This window comes from Stomoxys calcitrans, chromosome 1 (genome assembly GCF_963082655.1).
Source record: "Stomoxys calcitrans chromosome 1, idStoCalc2.1, whole genome shotgun sequence".
NCBI classification, from domain to species: domain Eukaryota; kingdom Metazoa; phylum Arthropoda; class Insecta; order Diptera; family Muscidae; genus Stomoxys; species Stomoxys calcitrans.
The window spans coordinates 244,699,398-244,710,111 of record NC_081552.1 but is presented as its reverse complement, the minus strand read 5'-3'; the positions used below and the strand labels follow the sequence as shown (position 1 = coordinate 244,710,111).

The window sequence follows — 10,714 nt, the reverse complement described above, 5'->3', positions numbered from 1 at the left end:
CCCTCTAGAAGCTCAAGAAGTCAAGTATATATATCAAAACATCGACCGACTTGGTCCATTTACAATCCCAACCGACCTACGCTAATAAGAAGTATTTGTGCAAAATTTCAAGCGCCTACCTTTCCTCCTTCGAAAGTAAGCGTGCTTTTTACAGACGGACGAACGGGCGGACGGACGGACGGATAAACGGATGGACAGACGGACGGGCAGACGGATTGACGGACAGGCAGACGGACGGACGGACGAACGACGGCGGACGGACAGACGGACGGACAGACGGGCGGATAGACGGACAGACAGACGGACGGACAGACGGATGGACAGACGGACGGGCGGGCAGACGGACGGGCGGGCAGACGGACGGAAAGACGGACGGACAGACGGGCGGACGGACAGACAGACGGAAAGACGGACGGACAGACGGATGGACAGACGGAAGGACAGACGGACGGATAGACGGATGGACAGACGGACGGACATACGGACGGACAGACGGACGGACAGACGGACGGACAGACGGACGGATAGACGGACGGAGAGGCGGACGGACAGACGGACGGATAGACGGACGGATAGACGGACGGAGAGGCGGACGGACGGACAGGCGGACGGACGGATAGACGGACGGAGAGGCGGACGGAGAGGCGGACGGACAGACGGACGGACAGGCGGACGGACATATAAATATACTTTATGGGGTCTTAGATGCATATTTCGATATGTTACAAACGGAATGACGAAATTATTGGTTGCCCAAAAAGTAATTGCGGATTTTTCATATAGTCGGCGTTGACAATTTTTTTCACAGCTTGTGACTCTGTAATTGCATTCTTTCTTCTGTCAGTTATCAGCTGTTACTTTTAGCTTGCTTTAGAAAAAAAATGTAAAAAAGTATATTTGATTAAAGTTCATTCTAAGTTTTATTAAAAATGCATTTACTTTCTTTTAAAAAATCCGCAATTACTTTTTGGGCAACCCAATAGTATACCCCTCATCCTATGGTGGTGGTCAAGAGGTCAAATCGGGAGATCGGTTGATATGGGAGCTATATAAGATTATGTAGCAATTGGAGACGTACTTAGCGCAGTTGTTGAAGGTCTTATCAGAACACTACATACAAAATTTCAAGCAAATCGGACAAAAATTGCAGCTTCCAGGGGCTCAAGGAATCAAATCGGGAAATCGGTTTATATGGTAGCTATACCAGGTTATAGACCGAGTTGGACATTACTTAGTGAAATTGTTGAAAGTCATAACAGAACAGAACATGCAAAATTTCAGCTAAATTGGACAACAACTGCGGCTTGTTAGGGCTCAAGAAATCAAATCGGAAAATTGTGTTATATGGGAGCTATATCGGGTTATAGACTGATTTGGACCGTACTTACAGAGTTGTTGAAAATTGTAACAGAGGAGGCCACCGTAGCGCAGAGGTTAGCATGTCCGCCTATTACGCTGAACGCCTGGGTACGAAACCTAGCGAGACCTTCGGAAAAAAAATTTTCAACGGTGGTTTTCCCCTCCTAATACAGGCAACATTTGTGAGGTACTATGCCATGTAAAACTTCTCTCCAAAGAGGTGTTGCACTGTGGCACGCCGTTCGGACTCGGCTATAAAAAGGAGGTCCTTTATCATTGAGCTTAAACTTGAATCGGACTGCACTCATTGATATGTGAGAACTTTGCCCCTGCATTGCATTTTTTTTTACAGAATACTCCAAATTTCGGACAAAAATTGCGGCTTCAAGGGGCTCAAGAAGCCACGAAAAATGAGATCGGTTGTATGGTAGCTATATCAGCTTATAGACCGAGTTAAACCGTATTTGCCACAGTTGTTGAAAGTCATAATAGAACACTAAACGCAACATTTCAGCTAAAGCGGACAAAGATTACGGCTTATAAGGGCTTAAGAAATTAAATCGGGAGATCGCTTTATATGGGAGCTATATCAGGTTCTATTAGGTTGCCCAAAAAGTAATTGCGGATTTTTTAAAAGAAAGTAAATGCATTTTTAATAAAACTTAGAATGAACTTTAATCAAATATACTTTTTTTCCACATTTTTTCTAAAGCAAGCTAAAAGTAACAGCTGCTAACTGACAAAAGAAAGAATGCAATTACAGAGTCACAAGCTGTGATAAAATTTGTCAACGCCGACTATATGAAAAATCCGCAATTACTTTTTGGGCAACCCAATAGATCGATTTCAGCAGTACTTGCCACAGTTGTTAGAAGTCGCAACAGAACACCATCTGAAAAATTTAAGCCAAATCGATAGAAATTGTGACTTCCAGGGAAGTTAAATCAGGAGATCGGTTCATACCCCATTTGCATTCCCCAATACCTATGTCAATAAGAGGCATCTTTGCAAAATTTCCTGCTAGCTTTGCGCGTTCGACCTTTATCGTGATTTTGATAGACTGTCGGTCGATCGGGCATGGCTGGATCGACTCAGAATATCGAGACGATCAAGAAAATATATGTATTTTATGGGGTCTTGGATCAATATTTCGTGGTGTTACAAATGGATTGACTTGATTAGTATACCGCCATCCTCTGGCGGGGGGTTATAACATTAAAACGACAATATGTGCAAAATATTTCAACAATTTATGATGGTATTACAACTTTGTACCACCTAAAACAGCAGCTCTTTTCAATTCCTTTCACAGTCCACAACAATTATACCACGTTTGACATTGTTGAGGATAAATACAATGTGGACTCTGTATTTACCTTTAGGCAAAGGCATCATATTGCTAAATTTGCTATTCAAGGTGAAATTACGAGCTACTATGTCCTGAGGCTAAAAAAATTTTATGAAAAGAAAAAAAAACAACTTTTCAATATCTTTTTGGTTTTTGAGCACTACGTGCTTACTTCATACGGGCATGTGTGATTTGCATTTGTATACTTAAGGACCAAAGGATATGCCAAAGCCCAGATGACAAAGCGCTTATGACCCATGCCCTTGACGAATTCACACAAATCCAAAATGTCATCATAAATAAAGGGCCGATAGATTTTTCTGGCTTTGCGAAATACTTTAACTCGGGTCTGAAAGGGAAGGGAAAGGGAAAATTTTGAAAAACATTTTCTTAAAAATAATGTTTCTACTTCAACTTACTTTTATGCTGACAGCAGTCTCCAAAAGTCTTGCCACAACATTTAGAATGGCCATAGAGTTCTGTGGTGTGTCCACTTTGCACACAGCAAATTCTAAATACTTCTGATTGTAGCTAGAGCAATTAATGTTGGTCAAATCAAAGCCTTTGGCTGTTGTTGAAACATGCCTAACGCAATGAATGGAACAAAAACACAACAAGAATGCGTGAACTACTGTCATGTTAAAACTTCAATAATTTTAATCAGACAATGATCGATTTCTGTGAAAAAAGTTAACATCATTGTATCTTTTGTATGTTTGAATAATAATTTACAAAATATTTTAATGTATATTAGCTATTAAATTATAATAATTATACCCAACTAGGGAAGCCGTGGGAGATATATAAATGTTATCGTACTGTTTGTGGTGGTTTTGATCGACCTTTACAACTCTAATATGCCAAAAAGTTAAAAATTGTTTTTTTAACACCCACCACCGTAGAATAGAGGGTATATTCATTTAGTCATTCTGTTTGCAACACATCGAAATATCAATTTCCGACCCTACAAAGTATATATACTTCGGATCGTGGTAAAATTCTAAGACGACTTAACGATGTCCTTGTGTCTGTCCGTCCGTCTGTTGTAATCACTCTACAGCCTTAACAAATTGAGATATTGAGCTGAAGTTTAGCACAGATACGTCTTTTTGATGCACGCTGGTTAAGTTCATGAACGGTCCAAATCGGACCATATTTGGATATAGCTGCTATATAGACCGATTTTCCGATAAAGGGTCTAATTACCATAAAAACTTTATTTTTCATCCGATTTTGCTGAAATTTTAAACAGTGAGTAGTTTAGGGCTTCCCGACCTAAATATGGTTCAAGGCCACCGTAGCGCAGAGGTTAGCATGTCCGCTTATGACGCTGAACGCCTGGGTTCGAATCCTGGCGAGAACATCAGAAACAAGTAAACGCGTGTAAAGTTCGGCCGGGCCGAATCTTATATACCCTCCACCATAAATCGCATTTGCCGAGTTATTTTCCCAGCAACTCTTCTTAGGCAAAAAATGATATATGAGAAGATTTGCTCTGCTATTAGAGCGATATCAACATATGATCCGGTTTAGACCACAATTAAATTATTTGTTGGAGACTTGTGTTAAATGTCAGCCAATTCGAATAAGAATTGCGTCCTTTGGGGGCTCAAGAAGTAAAATAGAGAGATCGATTTATATGGGAGCTGTATCGGGCTATAGACCGATTCAGACCATAATAAACACGTATGTTGATGGTCATGGATCCGTCGTACAAAATTTCAGGCAAATCGGATAATAATTGCGACCTTTAGAGGCTCAAGAAGTCAAGATCCCAGATCGGTTTATATGGCAGCTATATCAGGTTATGAACCGATTAGAATCATACTTGGCACAATTGTTGGATATCATAACAAAACACGTCGTGCGAAATTTCATTCCAACAGGATAAGAATTGCGGTCTCTAGAGGCTCAAGAAGTCAAGACCCCAGATCGGTTTATATGGCAGCTATACCAGGTTATGAACCGATTTGAAGCATACTTGGCACAGTTGTTGGATATCATAACAAAACACTTCGTGCAAAATTTCATTCTAATCGGAAGAGAAATGCGCCCTCTAGAGGCTCAAGAAGTCAAGACCCAAGATCGGTTTATATGGCAGCTATATCAAAATATGGACCGATATGGCCCATTTACAATACCAACCGACCTACACTACAATAAAAAGTATTTGTGCAAAATTTCAAGCGGCTAGCTTTACTCCTTAGGAAGTTAGCGTGCTTTCGACAGACGGACGGACGGACAGACGAACGGACAGACGGACGGACAGACGGACGGACATGGCTAGATCGAGAATATATATACTTTATGGGGTCTCAGACGAATATTTCGAGTAGTTACAAACAGAATGACGAAATTAGTATACCCCCCATCCTATGGTGGAGGGTATAAACATTTTCAGCTGTGGTTTTCTTCTCCTAATGCTCTTATTTGTGAGGTACTATGCCATGTAAAACTTCTCTCCAAAGAGGTGTCGCATTGCGGCACGCCATTCGGACTAGGCTATAAAATGGGGGCCCCTTATCATTGAGCTTAATACTTGATTCGGACTGCACTCATTGATATGTGAGAAGTTTGCCCCCGGTTCCTTAGTGGAATGTTAATGGGAAAAATTAGCATTTTGCACACGATAGGCTGTCACCTTGTCTGAAACCTCGTAGGATGTCCTAGCCTGAAACCTCGTTTGGTATTAAATGGCTGGGAGAGATTCTTTTCTATTCTTACTGAGGAACGCGTATCAGCAAGTGTCATTCTGCAGAGTCTTATTAATTTTGTAGGGATGCCAAACTCAGACATGGCTTGAAATACCTCTGAACGTATAGGGCTGTCGAAAGCGGCTTTGCAGTCAACAAAAATATGGCTGGTGTTGATTTGTCCTTCTCGAGTCTTTTCCAGGATCTGGCGCAGTGTGAATATCTGGTCCAGGGTGGATTTACCAGGTCTAAAGCCGCATTGATAGGGCCCAATTATCTCATTGAGTTTAGGTTTTAATCTTTCACACAGTACGCTCGAGAGACTTATTCCTCTGTAGATGGAACATTGCGTCTTGTCTCCTTTCTTGTGAACGGGGCATAGTTTGCTGGGGTTTCAATCATCGGGTATGCGTTCATTTAGCCAGACTGCGCAGATAAGCTGATGCATATGCCTTATCAATGCGTCACCTGCGGTCTTGTATAGTTTAGCGGGTAACCCGTCGGCTCCTGCTGCCTTGTTGTTCTTTAGTCGAGACACTGCTGATTGGACCACATTTTGACTAGAAGGTAAACATTTTATACCATCATCAGGGATTGGTTCTGCGGTATCCTCTTCGCCGCCAACGTCGGACTTAAGCAGTTGGGTAAAATGTATTTTCAATATCCTCAGCATGATATCTGTGTTAGTTACCAGATTTCCTTATTTGTCTCTGCAGGAGGATGTGCCTGCACCAAAGCCATTGGTTTGAAGTTTAATTCTTTGGTAGTATTTACGGACTTCATTCTGAATCCTGTACCGAAACTCACACCCGTTTCTATTGGGTTGCCCAACAAGTAATTGCGGATTTTTTAAAAGAAATTAAATGCATTTTTAATAAAACTTAGAATGAACTTTAATCAAATATATTTTTTTTACACTTTTTTTCGCAATTATTTTTTCCGCAATTACTTTTTGGGCAACCCAATGATTGATTGACCAGTTGAGCGGACCACATGTCATACCGGAAAAATTCATTTTTCGCTTGAACCATTCGTATGTGGAATCGACTTTCGGCTAATGTCTTTTTCACCAACATTGACGTTCCGAAATTTCGAACGAATACCAATAAACACTACTCCCTCTAATGCCAACCCAATGCACTGCTTGTTTAAGGGTCATCCCTCTGTATGCATATGATGTGTTGCAAATGAATGAATGACCGTCGTGGCAATTTTAAACAAAGGCCACCTAGAATATTGGCGACCCCACAATGCCACATGGCAACACAAGAACACAACCTATGAACACAGTTGAGTTGGTTGTCAATGAAGTGAAATCATGGAAAGTTATATAAATACCTGCTACACCTCACATGAACTCAAACACCAAATGAAGCAGAAAATTATTATTTTCAATGGAATAGAATATTCAACTAAAGTGGCTACGAATTTCACTGCATTACCAATTAATATTTGTCAGCATTATATTGAGTGATTTCGTGTTTATTTCATTAACTTATCTTTGTCTGACGGAAATTGTTGAAGATTCAACATGTGTTTGTTTCGCGAGCTCCTTTTGTTTTTGTGTGCCATCCATTTGGTGTGCCAGATTGCCTCAGCAGCCAAAGGATTTGATTTGACTGAAATCTATTGCTCCAGCTATAATGAGATGTTTCTACAATTCGCAATGTGCAAGGTGGACACACCAAAGAACTCTATGGCCATGCTTAATGTTGTGGCCCGTCTCTTAGAGACTGCCGTCAGCATAAAAGTGAGTTGAAAATCACAAAACATTCTTCTTAAACAGAGTCATGTTTTATATCGCAGTGCCGCATTACAATATTTCGCAAAGCCAACAAAATATATCGGCCCTTTATTTACGATGACACTTTGGATCTGTGTGAATTCGTCAAGGGTATGGGCCACAAACGCTTTGTCATCTGGGCTTTGGCATATCCTCTGGTGCTCAAGTATACAAATGCAAATCACACATGTCCTTACGAAGTGAGTGCTCATTCTAAAACAATACGATTCGATTAAAAAGTACTTTTTTTATTGATTTTTAGCCTCAAGATGTAGTTGCTCGCAATTTCACATTAAATAGCGAGATTAGCAATCTGATGCCATTGCCCAAGGGTAAATATAGAGTCAAAATTGTATTTAAGGTCAACAATGCGAAACGTGGCCAACTTTTGGTGGATTGTGAAAAATCTTAAAAACGTGCGACTCTAGGAACGAGGGGATATAGGTTTTTCGAAACAAAGAAATAACCAGCTGGAATTGAATAAAGACAAAAAAATATTTAAAAAGTTCCAACTCAAAGCAGCGCCTTAAAACTAGGCAGATAAAAACAACTATTGGGTTGCCCAAAAAGTAATTGCTAAGTTCGGCCGGGCCGAATTTTAAAAACCCTTCACCATGGATCGCATTTGTCGAGTTCTATGAGCGAAACAAACAAATAATATTGAATAAGAACTGTTATGCTATTGGAGCCATATCAAGTTGTAGTCCGATTCGGACGGTAAATGAATGCTGAACATTGTAAATGTCATTGTGTAATATTTCAGTTCATTCGGATAAGAATTGAGCCTTGTAGGGGCTCATGAAGCAAAATCGCAAAATAGGTTTATATGGGAGCTGTATCAAGATATTGATCGATTCCGACTATAATAGACACGTATGTTGAAGCTCATGAGAGAAGCCGTTGTACAAAATTTCAGCCAAATCGGATGAGAATTGCGCCCTCTAGGGGCTCAAGAAGTCAAAATCCCGGATCGGTTTATATGGCAGCTATATCAGGTTATGTTCCGATTTGCGCCATACTTAGCACGGTTATTGGAAGACATAACAAAACATCTCATGCAAAATTTCACCCAAATCGGATTAGAATTGCGTGCTCTATTGGCTCAAGAAGTCAAAATCCCACATCGGTTTATATGACAGCTATACCAGATTATAAACTGATTTGAATCATAATTAACACAGTTGTTGGAAGTGATACCAAAACACTACGTGCAAAATTTCAGTCAAATCGGACGAGAATTGCGCCCTCTAGAGGCTCAAGAAGTCAAGACCCAAGATCGGTTTATATAGCAGCTATATCAAAACATGAACCAATTTGAACCATATTTACCGCAGTTGTTGGATATCTTAACAAAACACGTTGTGCAAAATTTCATTCCAATCGGATAAAAAATGCGCCCTCTAGAGGCTCAAGAAGTCAAGACCCAAGATCGGTTTATATGGCAGCTATATCCGGTTATCTGCCGATTTGAACCATACTTCGAACATTTGTTGGAAGTGATATCAAAACACTTTGTGCAAAATTTCAGTCAAATAAGATGAGAATTCCGCCTTCTAAAAGCTCAAGAAGTCAAGACCCAAGATCGGTTTATATGGCAGCTATATCAAAACATGGACCGATTAGGCCCATTAACAATACCAACCGACCTACGCTAATAAAAAGTATTTTTGCAAAATTTCAAGCTGCTACCTTTACTCCTTCAAAAGTTAGCGTGCTTTCGACAGACAGACGGACGGACGGACATGGCTAGTTCGACTCAAAATGTCACGACGATCAAGAATACATATACTTTATGTGGTCTTAGACGCATATTTCGAGGTGTTACAAACAGAATGACGAAATTAGTATACACCCATCCTATGGTGGAGGGTATAAAAACAAAATCCAGGAATGCTTATAAATGCGTCTTTTATGGGGCCAAGACTTGAAATCGAGATATCGGTCTATATGGCAGCTATTGCCAAATTTGGACCGAATTGGGACAAGTTGAAGGAAAATATCGAAGAGCTCTACACAACTAACTGTTCGAAATTTCGGCACAATCGGATAATAAATGCGCCTTTTATGGCTCCAAAACCACAAATCGAAAGATCGGTCTGTATGGCAGCTATGTACAAATCTGGACCAATCTGGGCCAAATTAAAGAAGGATGTCGAAGGTCCTAGCGCAAATCATTATCCCAAATTTCGGCGACATCGGACGTGACATGCGCCTTTTATGGGCCCAAAACCTTACATCGAGAGATCGGTCTATATGGCAGCTATATCGAAATCTGATCGATCTAAACCAAATTGCAGAAATATATCGCGTGGGTCAACTTAACTCACTGTCCCAAATTTCGGCGTCATCGGACGTGACATGCGCCTTTTATGGGCTCAAAATCTTAAATCGAGAGATCGGTTTATATGGCAGCTATCTTCAAAGCTGGACCGATCTACGCCAAATTGAAGAAGAATGTCAAAGGGCCTAACAAAACTCACTGTACCAAATTTTGGTAAAATCGAACAACAAATGCGCCTCGTATGGGCGCAAGACCTTAAATCGAGAGATCGGTCTATATGGCAGCTGTATCACAATCTGGACCGATCTGAGCCAAACTGCAGATATATGTCGAAGGACTTGACCTAACTCACTGTCCTAAATTACAGCGACATTGGGCAATATATGCGCCTTTTATGGACCCAAAACCTTAAATCGAGAGATCGCTCTATATGACAGCTATATCCAAATATGGACCGATCTGGGTCAAATTGACGAAGGATGTCGAAGGGCCTAACTCAAATCACTGTCCCAAATTTCGGCGAAATCGGATAATAAATGTGGCTTTTATGCGCCTCAGACCCTAAATCGGCGGATCGGTCTATATGGGGGCTATATCAAGATATAGTCCAATATAGCCCATCTTCGGATTTAAGACGAACTGGAAAGACGTGAGGAGTACAGGAGTCAGAATGGAGTTTGGAAATTTTACCAAAGAATTAAACATCAAACCAATGGCATTGGTGCAGGCACATCTTCCTGTAGAGAAAAAAAGTAAATCTGGTAACTGACACAGATAGCGTGCTGAGGATATGGAAAGAACATTTTACCCAACTGCTGGTGTTCGACGTTGGCGGCGAAGAGGATACCGCAGAACCAATCCCTGATGATGGTGTATAATGTTTACCTCCAAGTCAGAAAGAGATCCAAGTTGCATTGCCCCGCAGAATGAATGCGATTGAAGTGGCTCTAGGAGTGAAAATCGGTCGATTTACATGGCAGCTATATCTAAATCTGAAGCGATTTCTATGAAATTCACCAGGAACGTCGAGAGTCAAAATAAAATCTCTCCAACAAAATTGCAAGAGAATCGGTTGATAATTGACCATTTTATTGTATTATTACTGCAAATCGGATGAACATATATATGGGAGATATATATAAATCTGAACCGATTTCGAGCAAACTTTATAGATATTGTTAAAGTCGTCAAGGAAAGCGTTGTACAAAGTTTTGGGAAGATTGGTCAATGAATGCGCTTGCAATGACCAT

General features: G+C 40.7%; 2 protein-coding genes across 2 annotated transcripts; one reads left to right on the top strand and one right to left on the bottom strand.

Moving 5' to 3' along the window:
- Positions 1-2,655: 2,655 nt before the first annotated feature.
- LOC106088866 (uncharacterized) lies at positions 2,656-6,862 on the bottom strand. The gene is made up of 4 exons (XM_013254575.2): positions 6,843-6,862; positions 3,127-3,292; positions 2,880-3,056; positions 2,656-2,805 (listed from the first exon to the last, which is right to left on the bottom strand). Exons 1-4 carry the CDS (start codon positions 6,860-6,862, stop codon positions 2,656-2,658), a joined length of 513 nt encoding a protein of 170 aa, XP_013110029.2.
- A 69-nt stretch (positions 6,863-6,931) lies between these two features.
- On the top strand, positions 6,932-7,595 carry LOC106088867 (uncharacterized). The gene is made up of 3 exons (XM_013254576.2): positions 6,932-7,150; positions 7,207-7,383; positions 7,446-7,595. Exons 1-3 carry the CDS (start codon positions 6,932-6,934, stop codon positions 7,593-7,595), a joined length of 546 nt encoding a protein of 181 aa, XP_013110030.1.
- Positions 7,596-10,714: the final 3,119 nt, after the last annotated feature.